The sequence below is a fragment of the Dendrobates tinctorius genome, unplaced genomic scaffold, assembly GCF_039654945.1.
Source record: "Dendrobates tinctorius isolate UK_male_01 unplaced genomic scaffold, ASM3965494v1 ptg000251l, whole genome shotgun sequence".
In the NCBI taxonomy this organism is placed as follows: Eukaryota; Metazoa; Chordata; class Amphibia; order Anura; family Dendrobatidae; genus Dendrobates; species Dendrobates tinctorius.
In genome coordinates, this window is record NW_027361918.1 from 10,306,948 (window position 1) to 10,332,873 (window position 25,926).

General features: G+C 46.1%; 1 protein-coding gene across 1 annotated transcript in view; it reads right to left on the reverse strand.

The window, feature by feature from the left end:
• Nucleotides 1–4,915: 4,915 nt before the first annotated feature.
• Nucleotides 4,916–25,926, reverse strand: part of TMEM214 (transmembrane protein 214) — a 42,292-nt gene continuing 21,281 nt past the window's right edge. Inside the window, exons 11-17 of the mRNA XM_073557861.1 lie at nt 12,359–12,407; nt 12,012–12,122; nt 9,063–9,180; nt 8,775–8,871; nt 8,531–8,699; nt 5,815–5,966; nt 4,916–5,711 (exon numbers count right to left, since the gene is read on the reverse strand). Coding sequence (XP_073413962.1) covers nt 5,585–5,711; nt 5,815–5,966; nt 8,531–8,699; nt 8,775–8,871; nt 9,063–9,180; nt 12,012–12,122; nt 12,359–12,407 — 823 coding nt within the window. The 3' untranslated portion in view covers nt 4,916–5,584. The remainder of the gene's footprint in view (nt 5,712–5,814; nt 5,967–8,530; nt 8,700–8,774; nt 8,872–9,062; nt 9,181–12,011; nt 12,123–12,358; nt 12,408–25,926) is intronic.

Genomic DNA, 25,926 nt, shown 5'->3' on the forward strand with positions numbered 1-25,926 from the left:
AATACTGCTCCTATGTATAAGAATATACTATAATACTGCCCCTATATACAAGAACATAACTACTATAATACTGCCCCTTATGTACAAGAATAATAGCTACTATAATACTGCCCCCTATGAAGAATATAACTACTATAATACTGCCCCTATGTACAAGAATATAACTACTATAATACTGCTCCTATATACAAGAATATATCTACTATAATACTGCTCCCTATGTACAAGAATATAACTACTATAATACTGCTCCTATATACAAGAATATAACTACTATAATACTGCTCCTATATACAAGAATATAACTACTATAATACTGCCCCCTATGTACAAGAATATAACTACTATAATACTGCTCCTATATACAAGAATATAACTACTATAATACTGCTCCTATATACAAGAATATAACTACTATAATACTGCCCCCTATGTACAAGAATATAACTACTATAATACCGCCCCCTATGTACAAGAATATAACTACTATAATACTGCCCCTGTGTACAAGAATATAACTACTATAATACTGCCCCTATGTACAAGAATATATCTACTATAATACTGCCCCTATGTACAAGAATATAACTACTATAATACTGCTCCTATGTGCAAGAATATAACTACTATAATACTGCCTCCTATGTACAAGAATATAACTACTATAATACTTCTCCCTATGTACAAGAATATAACTACTATCATACTGCCCCTATATACAAGAATATAACTACTATAATAATGCCCCCTATGTACAAGAATATAACTACTATAGTACTGCCCCTATGTACAAGAATATAACTACTATAACACTGCCCCCATGTACAAGAATATAACTACTATAATACTGCTCCCTATGTACAAGAATATAACTACTATAATACTGCCCCATATGTACAGGAATATAACTACTATAATACTGCCCCTATGTACAAGAATATAACTACAATAATACTGCCCCCTATGTACAAGAATATAACTACTATAGTACTGCCCCTATGTACAAGAATATAACTACTATAATACTGCTCCCTATGTACAATAATATAACTGCTATAATGCTGCTCCTATAAACAAGAATATAACTACTATAATACTGCTCCCTATGTACAAGAATATAACTACTATAACACTGCCCCCTATGTACATGAATATAACTACTATAATACTGCTCATATGTACAAGAATATAGCTACTACAATACTGTTCCTATGTACAAGAATATAACTACTATAATACTGCCCCCTATGTACAAGAATATAACTACTATAATACTGCTCCTATATTCAAGAATATAACTACTATAATACTGCTCCTATGTACAAGAATATAACTACTATAATACTGCCACCTATATACAAGAATATAACTACTATAATGCTGCCCTGTGTGTCCTTGAGCAAAACACAGAGACATGACCGTTTTGACCCAGACACACGGGCCGCAACACGTGTGCGATTCCACGGAGAGGCGAGCTACCTGGAATGGCCCCTCTGGATTGTGGAACAGACTTACCCCTGGGCAAGCTGACCTGGTGAGGACCGATCTCAATACAAGGATCGTTAGGGGCAAGCCCAGAGGTCTATGAGTCCACAGTAACCGATACAAGACGGACGGCTCAGAAGGTAATCGAGTAAGGAGACAAGAGGGACCAAAGGGAGAAGGAGGTCACCAGAGTTGAGGATCCAGGAAGGAAGACAGGACAGGGCACAGGACGGACTGAGGACCAGGACCCAGGAAGGCAGGGTGGACAGGGTACAGGACGGACCGAGGACCAGGGACGAGGCCCCAGGAAGGCAGGCAGGACAGGGCACAGGACGGACTGAGGACCAGGGATGAGGACCCAGGAAGGTAGGCAGGACGGCACAGGACGGACTGAGGAAGAGGACCCAGGAAGGTAGGCAGGACAGGGCACAGGACAGACTGAGGACCAGGGACAAGGCCCCAGGAAGGCAGGCAGGACAGGGCACAGGACGGACTGAGGACCAGGGACAAGGCCCCAGGAGGGCAGGCAGGACAGGGCACAGGACGGATTGAGGACCAGGGACGAGGACCCAGGAAGGCAGGCAGGACAGGGCACAGGACGGACTGAGGACCAGGGGCGAGGACCCAGGAAGGCAGGCAGGACAGGGCACAGGACGGATTGAGGACCAGGGACGAGGACCCAGGAAGGCAGGCAGGACAGGGCACAGGATGGACTGAGGACCTGGGACTACGCCCCAGGAAGGCAGGCAGGACAGGGCACAGGACGGACTGAGGACCAGGGACGAGGCCCCAGGAAGGCAGGACAGGGCACAGGATGGACTGAGGACCAGGGACGAGGACCCAGGAAGGCAGGACAGGGCACAGGACGGACTGAGGACCAGGGGTGAGGACCCAGGAAGGCAGGCAGGACAGGGCACAGGACGGATTGAGGACCAGGGACGAGGACCCAGGAAGGCAGGCAGGACAGGGCACAGGACGGAGTGAGGACCAGGACCCAGGAAGGCAGGCAGGACAGGGCACAGGACGGCTGACATTGGATGACACTGGGAAAGGTCTCCAAACAACCGGCAGCAAAAGGAGAAACAGAGTAGATGAGCACGCTAGTTGATAGCAGGCAGCACACAAAGACACAAAGGGGCCTGGGATAATAGGTGGGACCTATATGATAATCAGGCGCCTCCACTAAGAGGAGGCAGCCTAAAATACCCTAACGCTCACCCCGATTGGCTGGCTGGGGAGTTCCGGATTAGGACACCTAGTGTCAATAGGAGCCTGGTGCCACGCACGCCCGAGCTCTAATTGACCCAGGGCACATGCGCCAGGGACTCCCCACGGAGCGTGCGACTGGAAGCCAGGGAGAAGCGTGGCGGGGCCGCACAGGGACAGCGCGCCTGGACACAGAAGCAGCGGCTGAAGAACAGGTGACGGCAGGGACCCGGGCGGCAGCGATGGTAACAACGTGCACACGGAGAACAGTGTACACTGTCCTCCGTGAGCACGGACGGCTGCTGGGGAAGTAGCGCTACTGTAAGCACTGTTGTTCCCCTGCCTGTGGTGCTGGACGAGCAGGGAAGAATGAATGAAAAGTAAATGATGTGGGGTCCCCCTTATATTTTGAACCAATCTGGCAAAACGAACAGGTGCAGGCTTCTATTCTCAGGCTGTATTATTTCATTCAAAGACTTTATTCTTAGTGTTTAATTAACCCTTTAGTTACTATAGGATTAGTAATGGATAGGAGTCTTATTGACATCTCTCCATTACTAAGCCAGGATTATTGTCACCTTACAAAAGAAAGATGACATTAACCCCTTATAACCCCACTTGCCACCGCAACAGGGCAAGTGGGAAGAACCCGACAAAGCTCCAGAATAGGAGCATCTAATAGATGTGCCTTTTCTCGGCAGCTGATGGGCTGCTGCTTTTAGGCTGGGGGGGGGGGGGGGGCCATATTCATGGCACCTTACCAGCATGAGAAAAGCAGCCCGCACCTCTATAGATTTGCCGGGTTGTTTAAAAAAAATAAGAGGGACCCCACGTTTTGTTTTGTTTTTTTCATTCATTCTTCTCTGCTCGCGCTGTTGCCAGCAGAGCAGGGAGAATGGCAGCCGCATTCAGCACAAGAAGGGGAACAGCGGTTACAGTAGCATTACTTCCCTGGCAGCCGTCCGCGTGGTACTGATGTGCCACAAGGCCACTGATATCTCCGCTACCGTAAATATCTGGATGTGTGAAACCGCCCTAATATAGTAATAAAAGCTGGCCTTTTAAGATAGAAGCTCAAGTCAGGCTCTCCACTGTCTCACTATCTTGACAGCTTTGTCAGACTTCCTGCCTGGGAAGGGAGACAGATCTGTGCAGGTGAGCATTCTCTTCGTTTGGAGGAAAGACAATTTCTGCCCCAGCATAGAAGAGGGTTCTTCACGGTAAGAGCAGTGAGGCTCTGGAATGCTCTTCCTGAGGAAGTGGTGATGGCCAACTCACTGAATGAATGTAAGAAAGGAATGGAGGCTTTTCTTGTGAGTAACAGTATAGAAGGTTACGAATAACAGAATATTATAGGTAGATGGTTGACCCAGCTTAGGGGAAGGAATTTTTTTTCCCTATGGAGAAAATTGGCTTCTACTCTGTGGGTTTTTTGCCTTCCCCAGGATCAACAATGCAGAACAGCTACACTAAAAATAGGCTGAACTAGATGGACATAAGGTCTTCCTTCAGCCTTCAAAACTATGTTACCTACTGATACAATGATGCATGAAGCTACAGAGGTAAAAGCTGCCACATCTTCTCTTCAGTGTGCCCTATATGTATGTAATAAGAAAGCCAAACCGGAAGCCTCATCCCACCCCTAAAAGATTGACAGTCTAGAAGCAGCCCAGTCCCACCCCTAGAAGATTGACAGTCTAGAAGCAGCCCCGTCCCACCCCTAGAAGACTGACCGTTTAACAAGCAGCCCGATCCCAACCCTAGAAGATAGACGGTCTAGAAGCCGCCCCATACCACCCCTGGAACATTGACCGTTTAGAAGCAGCCCCGTACCACCCCTGGAACATTGACCGTTTAGAAGCAGCCCTGTCCCACCCCTAGAAGATGGACAGTCTAGAAGCAGCCATGTCCTCCTCTTTCAGATTAAATCTTTAGTAGTAGTCCTCCTTTATCGGAGCTGTATATTACACAAGGACATTGTACACAGCTAATTAAAAAAATAAATATTCTTAATCCTGTAATACGCTGACAAATCGTCAAATCTAATAATGACATCTACTTATGTTTTTCTTAGAAGCATAAGGTCTTCCTTATACTTTGAGCCAGCTGACCTCCCTCCCCCACCGATCACTGGACTGCCCCGACCATGGGCACTTTGTTTATAAGTAATGAGCATATACCACCCTGTAAGAAGCAAAGCTGTGACGATCCTCACACCACCTCCTTTATTGTCTCCAGGAATACTGCAGAGTTTATTGAAATGCATAGAATGATACAGAAGGATGGGTCATAACGCACTGCTGGCGTCTAACAAGACAAGACCTGACATACAGATACTTAGTGAGATTACCACCCCCCCCCAAAAAAAAAACCCAAAAACAAACAAACAAACCAACAAACAAACAAAAAGGGCTAAAAAGACTCAGACTCCATCTTGTCTTCCCTGGGATGAGAGCAACATGGATGATGAATTAAGAACCAAAATGACGAGTGTGAGAACCTGACCAGAGGCGATCATCGCTGGACACAGAGCACAATCTAATCAAAAACAAAGAGTATGACCACAGAAAAAGGATAAACTTCCTGCGAATGTCATCACAAAGTTACCAAGAAGAACCCCACAGTCTCATCAAGACTTCTGGAGCAAATCTCTGAGGAGACTCAGAAGACCCCCTGCATAGATTCCAGTCAATCACTCGAGCAGCCAGTTCCCGGACCGACCCTGGACTACAAGAGTCAGGGGGAAGAAAGGGAAGGTTTGTGTCTTTGATCCCAAATTATCTGCATCAGTCACAATCCTGGTCCCCATTGCAGGTGTGATGTCACCCGCTAACTCATGGCAGGGGAGGGAGAGAAGCCGATGGTCAAGTCATTGCAGGTATTCGTCCCTGATCTAGTGACTGGAGACCATGGCCACGGCCCAGTCCTTAATGGCCAGGGTAGTGTTTTGCAGGAACGTCAAAGAGGATTGGGTGATGTTGCTCAGATGACCCTTCGTGCAGTCCCACGTCACCTCACCGCTGCAAGGAAAAACGAAAAATCTGATGCATTGATGGACAGAACAGGCGCTCACCAAGAATCACCCCACCATCCCATAAAGCAGGCAGGGGCAGGGTTACGTACTTGCAGGAGTCCACATATTGCTGCCATGTCCGCTGGAGAGCAGCCACACCATACTGCAACGCCGGCAGGAGGTAATTGTGGTAGAGGAGGAGTAGCAGGTCTCTCAGATACTCCAGCAGATGGAAGACGGATTCAGGGATGTGGGAATGAAGCTGTCAGGAGAAAGAACAAAAGGTTACAGAGACACCATGCATCTTCTCTGAATAATCGCTTATTAAGTCATGAAAGTCCAATCTACAACAGAAGTCTCCTCAAGCCTAAAAAGCTTCAAAATGAAAGATGGCAGATGTTGTGTATTGTCACCGAGGTCTGGAGAGTCGACACATTACTAGGATGTAATTGGGAAATGGAGTGATAACACGGGGAAAAGCAACAAATGAGAATAACGAGCTATGGCAAGTAAGACGAGTGATTACTTGAGGAAATGCTCCTGCATCCCCTCCTGTGGATCACTGAGGGACATAGGAGCTATGGGATTACCAAGCTGTGACAAGTAACAAGAGAAGAGTGATAACGAGAGGAAAAGCTCCTGCATCCCCTCCTGTGGATCACTGAGGGACATAGGAGCTACGGGATTACCAGGCTGTGACAAGTAACAAGAGTGATAACAAGAGGAAAAGCTCCTGCATCCCCTCCTGTGGATCACTGAGGGACATAGGAGCTACGGGATTACCAGGCTGTGACAAGTAACAAGAGAAGAGTGATAACAAGAGGAAAAGCTCCTGCATCCCCTCCTGTGGATCACTGAGGGACATAGGAGCTACGGGATTACCAGGCTGTGACAAGTAACAAGAGAAGAGTGATAACAAGAGGAAAAGCTCCAGCATCCCCTCCTGTGGATCACTGAGGGATATAGGAGTAATGGGATTACCAGGCTGTGACTAATAAGAGAAGAGTAATAAGAGGTAAAGCTTCTGCATCCCCTCCTCTGGATCACTGAGGGTCATAGGAGTAATGGGATTACCAGGCTGTGACTAGTAACAAGAGAAGAGTGGTTACATGAGGAAAAGCTTCTGCATCCCCTCCTCTGGATCACTGAGGGACATAAGAGTAATGGGATTACCAGGATGTGACTAGTAACAAGAGAAGAGTAATAAGAGGAAAGAGGAAAAACTCCTGCATCCCTCCTCTGGATCACTGAAGGACATAGGGAGTTAAGGGATTACCAGGCTGTGACTAGTAACAAGAGAAGAGTGATAACATGAGGTAAAGTTCCGGCATCCCCTCCTGTGGATCACTGAGGGACATAAAAGTAATGGGATTACCAGGCTGTGACTAGTAACAAGAGAAGAGTAATGAGAGGAAAAGCTCCTGCATCCCCTCCTCTGAATCACTGAGGGTCAAAGTTATGGGATTACAAGGATGTGACTAGTAACAAGAGAAGAGTGATTACAGGAGAAAGCTTCTGCATCCCCTCCTCTGGATCACTGAGGGACATAGGAATTATGGGATTACCAGGATGTGACTAGTAACGAGAAGAGTGATTACATGAGGAAAAGCTTCTGCATCCCCTCCTCTGGATCACTGAGGGACATATGACTTATGGGATTACCAGGCTGTGACTAGTAACAAGAGAAGAGTAATAAGAGGAAAAGCTCCTGCATCCCCTCCTCTGGATCACTGAAGGACATAGGGAGTTATGGGATTACAAGGCTGTGACTAGTAACAAGAGAAGAGTGATAACATGAGGTAAAGCTTCTGCATCCCCTCCTGTGGATCACTGAGGGACATAGGAGTAATGGGATTAGCAGGCTGTGACTAGTAACAAGAGAAGAGTAATAAGAGGAAAAGCTTCTGCATCCCCTCCTCTGGATCACTGAGGGACATAGGAGTTATGGGATTACCAGGATGTGACTAGTATCAAGAGAAGAGTAATAAGAGGAAAAGCTCCTGCATCCCCGCCTGTGGGATACTGAGGTACATAGGGACTTATGGGATTACCAGGATATGACTAGTAACAAGAGAAGAGTAATAAGAGGAAAAGCTTCTGCATCCCCTCCTGTGGATCACTGAGAGACATAGGACTTATGGGATTACCAGGCTGTGACTAGTATCAAGAGAAGAGTAATGAGGAAAAGCTCCTGCATCCCTGCCTGTGGGTTACTGAGGAACATAGGGAGTTATGGGATTACCAGGCTGTGACTAGTAACAAGAGAAGAGTGATTACATGAGCAAAAGCCCTGGCATCCCCTCCTGTGGATCACAGAAAGCAGTAGAGTTCCGAGATTACAAAGCTGCAAGTGAAAAAAGGAGCGATAACTTGATGAAAAGCTCCTGCTATCCCCTCTGCTGAGTAACCGAGGGCTGTAGAGTAAAGCTGGTCCCACACAGCAGATGGCTGTCGGCGGACTGATGCTCCTGACAACTGTTCAGCAAGCCGCCAGCTGACACGTCGGACAGTGGGTTTATCCCTGGAAGAACAATGCGATCGGCAGTAGAAAACTGGACCTGTTTGACCGACAACTCTCCTGACCATCAGCAGAGAACACAGCACGTGACTGAATGCCGGATCAGACTACACAGATCCTTCGTAGTCTGTTACCATGGAGACATATAGGTCTGTAAAGGAGCTGAAGATACGAATCCGCAGATCTGGAATGAAAGCAGAGGAGATTCTCCAGCGGTACGTGGCGCCTCCGCCAGCTCCGGATCTGGGGAGTTACCCATTAACCCCTGCTGATCTGGCAAGGGCAGACGGCACATATCAGCTCCTTACCCATTCCATAATCCAGGGCAGGTTGTTCCTGATGTGCGCCAGCTGCGAGGAGCATTTCTGCGTCACCACTATGACTCCGTCCCGGCTCTTCTCCCAGCCCAGCTCCAGGACTGGTCCCAGCACCTCCACGACCTGAGAGTAGTAGACCGGCACACTGCGCAGCAGCCAGCTGTAAAGAGACAGGCAGGGAGGTACTGTACAGGGCAGAGACAGCACTGCTCACACTGCTGGAGGGAGCACCCACCTGTGACAATGCACCGCACAGAACGAGGCGCAGCTCCACGCCTGCTGGGAGAGGGTCAGGAGACCCGTCTGCTGCAGCACGCCCACTGTGGTGGACGCTGAAACCAAAGGGAAGAGAGTGAGCGTAGCAGCACCACAGCCAGACCGGGATATATGTGACTCCACAGCTGCAGTGTCGTTACAGTATCATCTGCAGCACGAGAATTCACAGGACGGACCGGTACAAGCAAACTCCCTCCATCATCAGCTCAGGGTCAATCCCGGTCTCTGCCTGAAGAACATCACTGACCTTGGAATGAGCCGTGCGTCCGAACGTCATGGACCACAAACCCGGATGTGAACACGAGCGCGACCAGGAAAATCCGCAACCAGGGCATGCCGCGTCCCTTCATCATCTTCAGGAGAGACTGCAAAACCACAAGCAACAAGCTAACAGGACGCAGCAGAATAGTGAGCGCAGCTCTGGAGTATAATACAGGATATAACTCAGGATCAGTAATGTATGTACACAGTGACTGCACCAGCAGAATAGTGAGTGCAGCTCTGGTGTATAATACAGGATGTAACTCAGGATCAGTAATGTAATGTATGTACACAGTGACTGCACCAGCAGAATAGTGAGTGCAGCTCTGGGGTATAATACAGGAGGTAACTCAGGATCAGTAATGTATGTACACAGTGACTGCACCAGCAGAATAGTGAGTGCAGCTCTGGGGTATAATACAGGATATAACTCAGGATCAGTAATGTATGTACACAGTGACTGCACCAGCAGAATAGTGAGTGCAGCTCTGGGGTATAATACAGGATGTAACTCAGGATCAGTAATGTAATGTATGCACACAGTGACTGCACCAGCAGAATAGTGAGTGCAGCTCTGGAGTATAATACAGGAGGTAACTCAGGATCAGTAATGTATGTACACAGTGACTGCACCAGCAGAATAGTGAGTGCAGCTCTGGGGTATAATACAGGATATAACTCAGGATCAGTAATGTATGTACACAGTGACTGCACCAGCAGAATAGTGAGTGCAGCTCTGGGGTATAATACAGGATGTAACTCAGGATCAGTAATGTAATGTATGCACACAGTGACTGCACCAGCAGAATAGTGAGTGCAGCTCTGGAGTATAATACAGGAGGTAACTCAGGATCAGTAATGTATGTACACAGTGACTGCACCAGCAGAATAGTGAGTGCAGCTCTGGGGTATAATACAGGATATAACTCAGGATCAGTAATGTATGTACACAGTGACTGCACCAGCAGAATAGTGAGTGCAGCTCTGGGGTATAATACAGGATGTAACTCAGGATCAGTAATGTAATGTATGCACACAGTGACTGCACCAGCAGAATAGTGAGTGCTAGAGTTGAGCGACTTTAGTCGGATCGGGTTTCATGAAACAAAATTTGTTTCAGATGAAACTTGTCCGACTAGGGCAAAAAAAGTCGGCGTTTCGTCTGAAACCCGACCCCAATGCAAGTCAATGGGGGATGACATTCATCTACTCAATGCCGACTTTTATTCCCCATTGACTTGCATTGGGGTCGGGTTTCGGACGAAACTCCGACTTTTTTTTCCTTAGTCGGACCAGTTTCATCTGAAACAAATTTTGTTTCATGAAACCCGATCCGACCAAAGTCGCTCAACTCTAGTGAGTGCGGCTCTGGAGTATAATACAGGATGTGACTCAGGATCAGTAATGTATATACACAGTGATTGCACCAGCAGAACAGTGAGTGCAGCTCTGGGGTATAATACAGGATGTAACTCAGGATCAGTAATGTAATGTATGTACACAGTGACTGCACCAGCAGAATAGTGAGTGCAGCTCTGGGGTATAATACAGGATGTAACTCAGGATCAGTAATGTATGTACACAGTGACTGCACCAGCAGAATAGTGAGTGCAGCTCTGGAGTATAATACAGGATGTAACTCAGGATCAGTAATGTAATCTATGTACACAGTGACTGCACCAGCAGAATAGTGAGTGCAGCTCTGGGGTATAATACAGGATGTAACTCAGGATCAGTAATGTATGTACACAGTGACTGCACCAGCAGAATAGTGAGTGCAGCTCTGGAGTATAATACAGGATGTAACTCAGGATCAGTAATGTAATCTATGTACACAGTGACTGCACCAGCAGAATAGTGAGTGCAGCTCTGGGGTATAATACAGGATGTAACTCAGGATCAGTAATGTATGTACACAGTGACTGCACCAGCAGAATAGTGAGTGCAGCTCTGGGGTATAATACAGGATGTAACTCAGGATCAGTAATGTATGTACACAGTGACTGCACCAGCAGAATAGTGAGTGCAGCTCTGGAGTATAATACAGGATGTAACTCAGGATCAGTAATGTAATGTATGTACACAGTGACTGCACCAGCAGAATAGTGAGTGCAGCTCTGGGGTATAATACAGGATGTAACTCAGGATCAGTAATGTAATCTATGTACACAGTGACTGCACCAGCAGAATAGTGAGTGCAGCTCTGGGGTATAATACAGGATGTAACTCAGGATCAGTAATGTATGTACACAGTGACTGCACCAGCAGAATAGTGAGTGCAGCTCTGGTGTATAATACAGTATGTAACTCAGGATCAGTAATGTAATGTATGTACACAGTGACCAGCAGAATAGTGAGTGCAGCTCTGGTGTATAATACAGGATGTAACTCAGGATCAGTAATGTATGTACACAGTGACTGCACCAGCAGAATAGTGAGTGCAGCTCTGGAGTAAAATACAGGATGTAACTCAGGATCAGTAATGTAATGTACGTACACAGTGACTGCACCAGCAGAATAGTGAGTGCAGCTCTGGGGTATAATACAGGATGTAACTCAGGATCAGTAATGTAATGTATGTACACAGTGACTGCACCAGCAGAATAGTGAGTGCAGCTCTGGTGTATAATACAGGATGTAACTCAGGATCAGTAATGTATGTACACAGTGACTGCACCAGCAGAATAGTGAGTGCAGCTCTGGGGTATAATACAGGATGTAACTCAGGATCAGTAATGTAATGTATGTACACAGTGACTGCACCAGCAGAATAGTGAGTGCAGCTCTGGGGTATAATACAGGAGGTAACTCAGGATCAGTAATGTAATGTATGTACACAGTGAATGCACCAGCAGAATAGTGATGCAGCTCTGGAGTATAATACAGGATGTAACTCAGGATCAGTAATGTAATGTATGCACACAGTGACCCTCACCTGACACGCAGAGTCGCACAGTTCCAGCTCCTTTGAATTTGGTGATTTTTTGGTAAATTCTTCATTGGTCACACAGAATGACTGCACCGTCTCCATCACAGACTTCCTCATCTGTAATATTGTGACAGAGGTGAGAGGAGCAGGGCATTCACACAGTAAATTAGTAACTAGTGATGAGCGCAGGTGTACCTGTCCTACAATGACGACTGCCACACAGAGCCGCCAGCGCTGTGGACTGATACTCCAACTGGGAACCCCTTTAATGGGCACACAACGCCCAATAAGACACACCAATACTATGAAGAGTTTATGAATATACGTCCTTGGCACACAAGGGGTTAACTCACCGGTTTAGACGTTGTGTCCCAGGATTTGACCAGATGCTGGAGGAGCAAACTGAAAAACAAGATGGCAGGGACCACTATCAGACAGTCCGAGAACAAGGAGCAAGAGGAAGGAAGGAGGAAGCGGAGCAAGAGGAAGGAGGGAGGAAGCGGAGCAAGAGGAAGGAGGGAGGAAGCGGAGCAAGAGGAAGGAGGGAGGAAGCGGAGCAAGAGGAAGGTAGGAGGAAGCGGAGCAAGAGGAAGGTAGGAGGAAGCGGAGCAAGAGGAAGGTAGGAGGAAGCGGAGCAAGAGGAAGGAAGGAGGAAGCGGAGCAAGAGGAAGGAGGGAAGAAGAGGAGCAAGAGGAAGGAGGGAAGAAGAGGAGCAAGAGGAAGGAAGGAGGAAGCGGAGCAAGACGAAGGAGGGAATAAGAGGAGCAAGAGGAAGGAAGGAGGAAGCGGAGCAAGAGGAAGGAAGGAGGAAGCGGAGCAAGAGGAAGGAGGGAATAAGAGGAGCAAGAGGAAGGAAGGAGGAAGCGGAACAAGAGGAAGGAAGGGTCATTCCATGTCAAGTGAACCAATGATTTTTACCTCTATATTTTTAATTATTTTCAGATTTTGTTATTTGGTAATAGTTTGTCAGAGAATGCAAAATGTGAAGAAAAAAAATTCTAGATTTTTTTATTTTTTTTGATTTTCAAAGTTCGAAAAAAGTGCATATTTCGGTGTTGCCTGCCTTTACATTTCTCCTCATACCTCAGGCTAGAAAAAAGATAAGAGAAACAAAATAAACACCATTCTACCCAGAACTGTACAGGCTTTTACCAGATATGTCACAAGAGTATGTTTGTTAATATTTTACCCATGCGAATGCAAAATTTTAAAACGAATTTTCGAAAAAAACGTTTAATTAAAAAATGTCAAAAAATGCACATGTGCCTGCTATGCTCATAGCCACATCTGTACCAAAATTCAAGTTGGGATCGCGATGGGATTATATTTAAAAATATATTTATTACAGTGTCAATTCGAAAATCTTGGATTCAGATCTCTTCAACCTGTGGTCTATCCGCCTACCGCAGTCAGGAAGACAGAGTGTGATGGTGTGATATGTTATGTGGATGTCATTTTTTATATATTCCCATTTTTAACAATTCCAGTTATTTTCATAGTGTTTTTCTTATTACATTGTAAGCCTACAGCCTCACTGTATCTGTCTCTTGATGACCCCCTGTAGTGCATTAATCCCTAAGGCCCTTTATTCTCCTCTGGGAGGCAACTTGCTTGACTACCCCTGGACAAGGAAGGGGGTGGGGGGAAGAACGGCAGCTGGACAAGTCAGTTCCGGTAGAGACAAGATCGTGAAAAGGCTGCATTTCAGAGAGAAGGACCCATTTTTATCCTCTGGTGCTAGAGTTGGGGAATCTCGTTTCCCTGGACATTTTATCCTGATACTGGACTGCATTCTTATTCTGGACTATCTTATCCTTTGTGTGGTGGACTGAATATGGACCTTTTCGTATTTTTGCCTGAATAAATGTCTTGGAATTGTTCACTCTTCGCTTGCTCTATTGATTGTGTGATACCAGAGAAGGACCCCGTGACACAGAGCTTCCGAGCTTTCATGTCCTGACATGCTCACTCCTGAACAAACAATAGTCTCTGCGGCATCAAGGGAGTCGGTGTGCTCCAATATTGGTGAGTGTGTTGAAAGTTTGAGTAACTTTATATTAATAGTTTAATGCTTTTCTTATTAAGGGCTAATACACACACAGCGCTATTCTGAGTGATCATCGTTCAGACAAATGCCTCCCATTGATTTCAATGGGGTTAAACACATGCAGTGCTTTTTGAGTATTTCATAGAATCCGTATTTTCATAGAATCGTAGAGTTGGAAGGGACCTCCTGGGCCATCTGGTCCAACCCCCTGCTCAAAGCAGGATTCGCTAAATCATCCCAGTAAATCCCTGCTTGCACTACTTTTTGATCGCTGCAATAAGTGCAGCATTTATCACTATTTATATTAAAAAAGCTGCCATCGTTTTCACTAGTGATTAAAAAAGACTAATGCAGATATAGTGAAAACTCGGTAGAAAAATGCTGCCAAAACTGCAGCGTTTATCCGCAGACAGAAAAAGCTGTGTGTGCCCGAGCCCTAATACTCACTTTAGAGTAACACCGTTATAGCTCAAGTGTACTGTACATATTTTTATTACCCATCTTGCTTAATATTAACTGTATTTTTCTCACACAGCAAGGGCTGCTACTTCTCAAGGAACTTTATAATATATGCTGCTGCAATCCTTTTGAAAAAACTGGACACACAACAAGACTTTGGCCGGTACAAGATTGGATGCTTCATATAAATCCATCAATCAATGCAGGTGTCATGATCCCAGTGCAGGTTTTGACCTGCACATCAGGGGTTAATGTCTTGAGCTCAGTGCAGGCTTTGACCTGCACACCTGGGGTTAATTATTATGGCCTCTCTTCGGTTCAGGGACAGCTTTTTATAGCCCTGGGTAACTCCAATCCCTGTCAGTTATACTTTTGCCTTTGGCCGAGTGTGGTGACCCCTGTGTGCCTGTTCGTTGTCTTATAGCTTGCTTATATGGTTCTGACCCGGTTCTGTTCCCCATTGTGAGTTTGCCGGTTGATTCTGTACTGTTTATCTGTTTCTCTGGTTTCTGACTTCTTGGCTACATCCTGACTATCCGTTCTGTCTAATCCTTTGGTAATTGTCGTGCTATCTCGTGCTTGGATCCCGGCCTGATCTGTTTATGTCTCTGTCTATGCCCCTTGGTAACTTTGTCCCGTAGTTACCCTTCTAGGAGTTTTCCTTCAGCTCCTAGCTCTCTGGAGTTTAGGCCACGCCCCCAGCAGTCACATGCTTCAGGTCCTGCTGGTCTAGCACGCATCTTCACCGTTGCTGCCCCGCTCCACAGCTACCTTAGAGCACAGTTTCTCTTACTCAGGACACGCACACTGGCTCAGTGAGCAAGTGCAGTGCGGTGTTCCTGACAGCAGGCAGGAAAATTTGTGACAGTTATAGAGAGCAACTTGCAAAAGAGAAGAATACCCAGCAGGCAGAAAATTTCTAAGAACCTGTAACTTCCAACACAGAGGATTTTATCAATCCTGATTTAATATTTGAATAAATCACTTTCTAACATTGAAGAATCGCCCATTGCAAAAAAAAAAAAAAAAATCCATTATCCAGGTTATTGACAAAAAAAAATTAGAAAAAGTCACAAAAAAATTGACCCTTGAGCTGGCAGGTGAAACAGTAGAAGGTGAAGGAACAAATGACACTGATTCAGAGATCATTCTGCAGCTTAAGGATAACTTTAAATCCACCCACAGCAGAAGTGAACAGTTCATGATACTGACTACACTACCGAAGAGCTGGACATGCAAAAGAATGGAACATGAATTTAACGTTAGCAATAGAATGGCCAGAAAAGCCAAATCTCTAGGGGAACAAAAAGGTTTCATGTCTCGTAAACAAGAACACAAGTAACAAGCATTCATTTTTCACAGTTTTACAACATACGTTTTTTTTCACAATTGTGCATCAAAATTTTGAATTAAATTTCTCAAAAACAAAATATACAGAAACAAAGTCTTGTGACATATCAAATGAAAGCCGGTACCGTTCTGAGAAAAATGATGCCTCTCCCACCTCCTTATCTTAATTCTAACCCGAGATATAACAACAAATGGAAAGCCATACCAGGCCAAAATTCGCGCTTTTTCAAAACTTTAGAAGTCTGTAAAAATTTAACTGATGAAGAAAAAAAATTCAAAACTTTTAATTTGTAATTAACTAATGTTGTACTTCATAAAAATAAAAAACAATCTAAAGACGTCAGGTAAAAAAAATATTCATATTTGGATTACTTGATATGGAATGACCTGGAAGGAGGAAGCAGAGCAAGAGGAATGAAGGAGGCGGAATAAGAGGAAGGAGGAGCAAGAGGAAGGAGGAGCAAGAGGAAGGAGGAGCAAGAGGAACAAGAGGACGCAAGGAGAAAGAGAAGAAGGAGGAGACAAGAGGAAGGGAGGAGACAAGAGGAAGGAAGGAGGAAGAGGAAGGAAGGAGGAGCAAGCGGAAGGAGTAGCTTGACTCCTCGCTGTACTACATGTTCTGCAGACAGACAGCAAAAATCTGCTTTCATCCTGAGCCTCCATCTGCAGGAACAGAATGATGATCATATCTAGAATGGACAGATCTCTATACAGCGCCTTGCAAAAAGTCTTTATACCCAGTGAACTTTTCCACATTTCATCACATTACACCCGCAAACGTAAATGTATTTTATTGGGATTTTATCTGATACCAACACGCAGCAATAAGGATTTGTAAAGTGTAAAGGAAATGATGCAGGGTTTCTAATTATTATAAAAATATAAATCTGAAAATTGTGAGGTGCATTAGTGTTCAACCCCTTGTATACTGATGCCCCTAAAAAAAAATCCTGAGTGACCAGTTGTCTCCAGAAGTTGCATAATTAGTACATTGTGTCCTTCTGGGTGTGATTTCTTCTCAGTATGACTACAGCTGTTCTGTGAAGGCCTCAGAGGTCTGTGTAAGAACATCAGGGATCAAAGAGCATCATGAAGACCAAGGAGCCCAACAGACAGGTCAGGGATAAAGTTGTGGAGAAGAATAAAGCAGGGTTAGGTTACAAAGAATAGCCCGAGCTCTGAACATCTCACAGAGCACTGTTCAACCCATCAACCAGACATAAAATACCAAGGATTATCTGTCAGCTGTCTCTTACATAATGTCCTACCCTTCATCTAAAACTGAACTTCTTGTGTTCCTCGCGTTACTAACATAACTCTACCTGACATAGTAATTACCTTGCAGGGTTCTACCATAACTCCAAGCAGAACGCTGTCTGGGAGTCATATTTGACACAGAACTTTATTCCCTATAACCAATCTGTGAGGGACGAGGGAGACTCCATTTTGGATTTATTAATTCAGGCCCAATATATTGTCCAGAGATCTTCCTCCAATCCTTACAAGTGGCCCCCCACCCTTGGGAAAAGTACACAGATCCCTACAAGAACAGAACCTTCGCCATTTGGCCGGAGAATTAGAGGCCACGTGATAACCCGTAGAATGTAAGTCCGCAAGGACAGGGTCCTCTCCCCTCTGTACCAGTCTGTCAGTGTAAATTTGTTTACTGTTAACGATATCTGTTACTTTGTATGTAAACCCCCTTCTCATGTACCGCACCATGGAATTAATGGTGCTATATAAATAAATAATAATAATAATGATGATGATGATGATGATGAAGGAAAGGAGGAGCCGAGCTAGGACCCCCTGTCTTTTGTGCAAGGCGGACAAAATCAATTAGCCATCAAGGGAATGATCCAGACACTTGGGCACCGACACCTAGAGATGAATTATGAGAGTACCGTTTATCTCAGGGTTAAGTCCAATATGCCACCAGAACCCTGGGAGCTGTCCGCATGCATGCCAGTGTCTCATAATTCTCTAGCTGTCCCAGATACCGAGCTATCAACAATGGCTCTCCAGAACCACTTACAAGACATAAGTTTGGACTCTCCGCATCGGTCCAGCCCAACAAACCCGGTGAACCTTTAGTCGTCCCGTTTGGATCTCCCTTTAGGAAGTTATGACCCATCCTAGATACTGGGAATTAATTCACCTAGGAGATCAAAGGAGGAGAATTCGGTCTAACCCAGAGAGGCGGTGGCATATATGGGAGGGGGCGAGCTAGGGGCTAAAAGCTAGCTACACACCTTTAGCCTTCGTCATTGTTCTGCCATGGAAGCCACGTCACGTGTGGAGACGGACCAGAAACTAAGAAGGTGCCTGTGGCTATGAGAGCTTCCCTCCATCCACAAGTGATAACAGTAACGTGACCCATGCAGCTAACTGCTGTCCCCCAACCTGTACCCTACTGTTATCTGTACCTCTGACTGTAACATCTGTAAATGACTCTCTATATATTTTTATTATATAGTGCGCCTTTCACCAATTAAAATATCAGTTAATTTTGGGCTGCTGTTATGAATGGGTCACCGAGGAGAAAAAGGCAAAACAAGCTAAGCCACAGAAAACCAGAGAGGTTGGTAACTATGCAGCTTGCAGATCCCTGATCTTACCACACAACTAGCAGTAGCCGTGGAGCGTACCTACGATGAACCTAGACGCCTCTTCACGGCCGGAGGACTACATAAGCCTAAAGCAAGAAAAGGGAAAACTAACTGCCCCAGAGCAGACCCCAAAGGAATAGACAGCCCCCACACATGTATTGACGGTGAAGCAAGATGAAAACACAAACACAGGCAGGAAAATAGGCTGAGCAAACTATGGGGCCCAACTAACTATAAAGAACAGGAAAGGAAAGACACTGTCTGCAATCTGCCAAAAAAACCTACAAAATAATGTCCAACACTTCTGATAACAAAATTAACCCTGAAGTCACTAGACTTCTCCCACTATATCAGCACTCTGAAATATTCTGAGACAGAGCAAAAAGAGGCCAATCTAATAAGGGACTAAAAAGCAAATTGGCAAATACAGATAAATAAGAGTGGAAATTCAGCACAGCCCAGCCGGGGCTGGCTGAACACACGAAAAACTGAATAGACCAACAAAATCAAGTGTGAACATTAGCAAAAACACTTAGCTTTGAGAAGACTGGAACAGAGCTGAAAACCAAGACCTGAGTAGCCTGAAGCAAACACCAGCACTGATTTTAGGCGTCGGCAGTCTTAAATCCAATCTAAGATTCCTGAGGTCCAATCGTCATCACCACCATCAGGTGGTAGATCTCCATTGACCAAATCAGCCTCACCACCTCCTGTCACCACCAGAGGGAGTCTGGAAGGCGAACTCACCACTGGTGGACCAGAGAATGAACTCACAACAGTACCCCCCCCTTGAGGAGGGGTCACCGAACCCTCATCCACGCCACCAGGCCGATCAGGATGGGCCCGGTGAAAAGCATGAACCAATCTATTGGACGAAGATTCCACTTGCCCTGAAGAGAATCGAGGATGAAGCCCAAAATTACAGAAAAACGGTGACATCAAAGTGGCAGAACTAGCTCTATTGTTCAGTGCGAATTCGGCCAAGGGCAAAAATGAGACCCAATCATCCTGATGAGCAGATATAAAACATCTCAAATAAGACTCCAAGGTCTGGTTTGTTCTCTCAGTCTGTCCATTGGTCTGGGGATGAAACGCGGAGAAGGATAACTGAATTCCCAGATTGGAACAAAAGGCTTTCCAGAATCTGGAAACAAACTGGACTCCTCTGTCGGACACAATGTTCTCAGGAATCCCATGTAACCGAACCACCTGTTGTAAAAACAAGGGCACCAACTCAGCAGAAGATGGCAACTTTGGGAGTGGTACAAGATGGACCGTCTTCGAAAATCTATCACAAATCACCCAGATAACAGTCATTCTCTGAGAGACAGGAAGATCAGAAATAAAATCCATTGAGATATGGGTCCATGGCCTCTTGGGCACCGGCAAGGGCATCAGCAACCCACTAGAACAAGAACAGGGTTTAGACCGAGAACAAGTCCCACAAGACTGTACAAAATTCCTGACGTCACGAGATAAGGCAGGCCATCAAAAGGACCGACTCACCAAATCTCTGGTACCAAAAATACCTGGATGACCAGCCAATGCGGAGCAATGAATTTCAGACATCACTCTCTTTCTCCACTGGTCAGGAACATACAATTTTCCCATAGGGCAACGCTCAGGTTTATACTCCTGAAATTCTTCCAGGGTGCGTCTCAAATCGGGTGAAATGGCAGAAAAAACTACCCCCTCACCTAGGATAGTAGTAGGCTCGGTCACACTAAGAGAATAGGCAAAGAAACTCCTAGAAAGGGCGTCTGCCTTAACATTCTTAGTGCCCGGAAGAAAAGAGACCACAATATTAAAATGCGTGAAAAACAAGGCCCATCTAGCCTGTCTAGGATTCAAGTGTTTGGCCGACTCCAGATAAATCAAAATTCTTGTGATCCGTGAGGACCACAACTTGATGTCTAGCTCCCTCCAACCAATGTCTCCACTCCTCAAATGCCCACTTCATGGCCAACAACTCCCAATTCCCCACATCATAGTTGCGTTCAGATGGGGAGAACTTTCGAGAAAAGAAGGCACAGGGATTCATCTTAGAAGTCACAGGGTCTTTTTGGGACAAAACAGCTCCTGCACCAATCTCAGAAGCATCTACCTCCACCTGAAATGGAAGTGAGACATCAGGTTGCCGTAAAACTGGAGCTGAAGTAAATCTCCGCTTAAGCTCCTGAAATGCTGAGACAGCCTCAGGAGACCAATTCAGCACATCAGCGCCCTTCTTGGTCAGATCAGTCAGTGGTTTGACAATACCAGAAAAATTACCTATAAATTTACGATAGAAAATAGCAAAACCCAAAAACTTCTGGAGGGCCTTCAAAGAAGTAGGCTGAACCCAATCATAAATGGCCTGTACCTTGGCTGGGTCCATTTCAATAGTCGATGGAGATAAGATAAATCCCAAAAATAAAATCCTCTGTACACCAAAGAGGCATTTCGATCCCTTAAAAGAGGGAATTCTCCCTCAAAATCCGGAACAAAGTCCGGACGTGTTCCACATGAAAATCCCAATCACTAGAAAAGATCAGAATATCATCCAGATAGATGATCAAAAACTTATCCACAAAGTCACGGAAAATATCATTCATAAAGGACTGGAAGACAGAAGGGGCATTAGTGAGCCCAAAAGGCATCACCAGGTACTCAAAATGTCCCTCCGGAGTATTAAACGCCGTCTTCCATTCATCCCCGTGCTTGATGCGAATAAGATTATATACCCCCCTGAGGTCAAGCTTAGTAAACCAGCAGGCACTCTTAACTCTGGAGAATAAATCAGACATCAGAGGTAACGGGTACTGATATTTAACAGTCATCTTGTTAAGGGAACGATAATCAATACAAGGTCTTAATGAACCATCTTTCTTGGCCACAAAAAACCCCAGCACCTAAAGGTGACACGAGGATGGTCTAATATGACCCTTCTCCAACGACCCCTTAATATAGGATCGCATAGCATCATGCTCGGGTACAGATAAGTTGAAAAGCCGACCCTTGGGAAATTTACACCCAGGCATCAACTCAATTGCACAGTCATAACTCCTATGAGGAGGCAAAGACGCAGACTTAATCTCACTAAATACATAAGAGAAATCGGCCAGATAATCAGGAATATCATGAGACTGAGGAGAGGTGGAGAAAACAGGAGCGTCCCTAAGAACACTCTGACAACCCCAACTCACCACAGAGACAGATTTCCAATCCAAAACTGGATTATGAGTTTGCAACCAGGGAAAACCCAGAACAATAGTATCATGCAAATTATGCAGCACCAGAAATTTACAAATTTCTTGGTGGTCTGGGGCAACTCGCATTATCACCTGGGTCCAAAACTGAGGTTTATTCTCCGCCAAAGGAGTGGCATCAATACCCCTCAAAGGAATAGGCGTCCGCAGAGGCGTCATGGAAAAACCACAACGTTTAGCAAAGTCCAAATCCATCAGATTCAGAGCCGCTCCTGAACCACAAAAGCCTTCGTGGAAAATGTGGACAAGGAGCAGATCAGAGTAATCGCCAAAAGGAACTTAGGTTGTACACTGCCCACAGCAAATGTGTGTGCAAAACGTTTCTCTCGTTTAGGGCAGACAGAAATAGTATGAGAGGCGTCTCCACAGAAAAAACACAGCTTATTACGCCTTCTAAACTCCTGACGTTGCGCCCTAGACAAAACTCTATCACATTGCATAGGTTCAGACACTTGTTCAAAAGGTGGCAGCGCCTCCCATGTAGTTTTGCATTCACGTAAACGCCGATCAACTTGAATGGCTAATGACATAGAATCATCCAGACCAGAGGGAACAGGAAATCCCACCATAGTATCTTTTACGGTTTCTGACAAACCCTTCCGAAAGAGAGCTGCCAATGCACTATCATTCCATGTAGTAAGGACCGCCCACTTTCGGAATTTTTGACAGTATAACTCTGCAGAATCCTGACCCTGGCTCAATGCCAACAGGGCTTTCTCACCTTGATCAATAACATTAGTTTCATCATAGAACAACCCCAAGGCATGAAAAAATGCACCCACATTAGTCAGAATAGGATCTTCAAGTGTCAAAGAAAACGCCCAATCCTGGGGATCGCCGCGCAGCAAAGAGATGACAATTTTAACCTGCTGCGCAGAGCTCCCCGATGAGTTAGGCTTCAAGGCAAGAAATAATTTACAATTATTCTTAAAATTCAAAAATTTAGACCGATCCCCAAAAAACACATCAGGAGTAGGGATCCTTGGTTCAGCAGCATGTGAATGAACGATAGGCGGAAATTCCCCGCACTTCAGCAGTGAGCTGCTCCACACGATCAGACAATTGCTTAATCTCCATTAAGAAAAAATTCCTCCTACGGCCCCAGAGAAAAAGAGGAAAAAATATACATATAAAAGAAAAAAAAAATTCTAACACTTTTTTTTTTTTTTCTTTCTTTCTATAATTCTTTCCTGCTTTTGAGTACCCTAGAATCTGCGGTATGGCTGGTGATTCTGTTATGAATGGGTCACCGAGGAGAAAAAGGCAAAACAAGCTAAGAAAAAAACAGAAAACCAGAGAGGTTGGTAACTATGCAGATTGCAGATCCCTGATCTTACCACACAACTAGCAGTAGCCGTGGAGCGTGCCTACGATGAACCTAGACGCCTCGTCACGGCCGGAAGACTACATAAGCCTAAAGCAAGAAAAGGAAAACTAACTGCCCCAGAGCAGACCCCAAAGGAATAGATAGCCCCCACACATGTATTGACGGTGAAACAAGATAAAGGCACAAACACAGGCAGGAAAATAGGCTGAGCAAATGATGGGGCCCAAACTAACTAGACAGGAAAGGAAAGGGAAGACACTGTCTGCAACCTGCAAAAAACCCTACAAAAATAATGTCCAACACTTCTGATAGCAAAATTAACCCTGAAGTCACTAGACTTCTCCTACTATATCAGCACTCTGAAATATTCTGAGACAGAGCAAAAAGAGACCAAACTAGTAAGGGACAAAAAGCCAATTGGCAAAATACTAATAAATAAGAGTGGAAATTCAGCTCAGCCCCCAGCCGGGGCAGGCTAAACACACAAAAAACTGAATAGACAAACAAAATCAAGTGTGAACATTAGCAGAAAAACTTAGCTTTAGATGACTGGAACAGAGCTGAAAACCAAGAGCTGACAAGCCAGAAGGAATCACCAGCAACTGAATAGGGCGTCGGCTGTCTTAAATCCAATCTGAGAATCCTGAGATCCAATCGTCATCCTTATTCTCAGGTGGCAGATCTCCACTGATCAAACCAGCCGCAGCACCTCCCGACACCACCAGAGGGAGTCCAGAAGGGGAACCAGAGAATGAACTCACAACAGGCTGCTCTTTTATCTCGAAACCCGAATTCCCACGTCTGTGAGTCCGGCTAGTGCTTATACGCTACCTGGGGTTGGTTTCTGACCCAATATAAGCTTGTTAACGGACCAGGCTTATATCTAACGAGGAACTGGCGGCAGCATACCGTCCTGGTGTTATTGGGGGATCCTGGCAGCGACAGACTGGAGGTTTATATATATATTCCCGGCCTGGGACTGGTGATATATATACCACCCTCACTGCAGAGTGCCCCGATAACCAGTACGTGACAGGGCAGCCTCTCCGGCAACTACTCATCCTAGGTACAGTTCCCTGACTGACCTGAGGGTAAGGGGGTGCCAGAGAGCTGTGACTGTGTAAGCTCCGTCACAGATTGGTGAAGGCGGGGTGATATCCGTATCCCCCGGCTCCCTCTCGAATGTGTATTTTCCTTACAAGTGGTGGCACAGCGGTGGGATCCAGAGTGTGTGTGGGACCCCTACTCCCAGACACTAGAGATTATCAGCTGTAGCTTTTGCTGCTGAGGGCTTAAGATCAGCCCAGCACTAGACTGTCAGAGTGCAAATAATATAAGGTGTGTGGGTGCACGGGTCCCAGCGCTGTGTCAGTAACCAAAGAGTGCAAGTGCAAGGATGGCCAGAGGCACCGGGGCCCAAACCCAGGGGATGGCCGATGCTATGGTAGCTGACTGTGTTGTTCAAGGCGATGGGGAGTCCAGACAAGGTTCCCCAAGGAGCCTGCCACCCATGCTCAGTCCTGCAGTGGGCTGCCCCTCACTTGCCCACCCGAGCCAAGCAGGATTGCATGCCCTCCTGCAAGCAGCCAGTCTCAACGCTCAGGACCAGGCAATCTGTGAAACTCCTGGCAGTGTGGGAACGCCAGGCAGAGTGGGAGGCTGCAGCACGCCGTGAAGCTGCAGAGCGGAAGGCCCCAGAGCGCCGTGAAGCTGCAGATGTCAGGAGGCCAGGTAAGTCAACCTGACCCGGCGACTTGGTCAGGAGCCGAGGGGAAGTAGACACTACCCATGGTTGTACTGGTCGTGGCCGCTATCACCAGGAGTGGGAGCGCCAGAGCCTCATGGAGGTCTGGTGGCTTCCCCACCTCCGACCTGCCGAGTCAGATGGAGGCCAGGAGACAGGTGACGGAAGACGTGACAGTTTCGTCTATTCTGGCCAAGTCTAGGCAGGGGTTTCAGGCGGCGTTAGAAGCAGATGACAGCCTGAAAGCTCTTAAGGAGCAGGCGGCATGGAGTCAGACTGCGAGCGGGCGGTCTGGGACCAGGGACGCTGTACCGGATAACAGTCCAGCAGGGTTCACCAGAACCGTTGCCCAGGATACAACAGTTAGTGGTACCCTATCCGTTCAGGGCGGAATTGTCGGGGATCGCAAATGAGATTCCTAAAACCAAGGTCAGGCTAGCCCAGCATTTCTACTGGCCTAAAATGGGGGCCGATGTGGCTGCCTCCTGCCGCTCGTGTGACACCTCGTCAGAGGGTGGGGAAGGCAGGTCCGCACCCAAAAGCCCCACTGGTAAGTCTGCCCATCATTGAAGAGCCTTTCAATAGGGTAGCTGTGGATCTCACTAGACCGCTGTCCATTCCCAGCCGCTCCGGGAAATGCTTCATACTGATTATAGTAGATTATGCCACCCGGTACCCGGAAGCAGTAGCTTTGTCGTCCATTCGGGCCGACAAGGTGGCTACCGCCTCCTTACTGAAGATTTTCTCCCAAGTGGGGTTTCCCCAGGAAATGCTCACTGACTGGGGGACTCAGTTCATGTCGTAGCTGATAGAGCCCCTCTGTAAGCAAATACATGTGCAACATCTGGTGGCCAGCCCATACCACCCACAGACTAATGGTCTGTGTGAGCGGTTCAATGGCACCTTGAAGCAGATGCTTAAGATGTTGGGAGAGACTGGAAGCGGTACCTCCCACACCTGTTATTTGCCTATCGGGAGGGCTCCACAGGCCTCAACGGAGTTCTCCCCTTTGAGCTCCTGTATGAGCTGTGTGTGCGGAGGCCCCTGGCTTTGGTGAGAAAGGTTATGAGAAGGGGACTTGACCACCCCTGGAGTTACGGTCATCGAATATGTTGTGCGCTTCCAGGACAAGAAGAT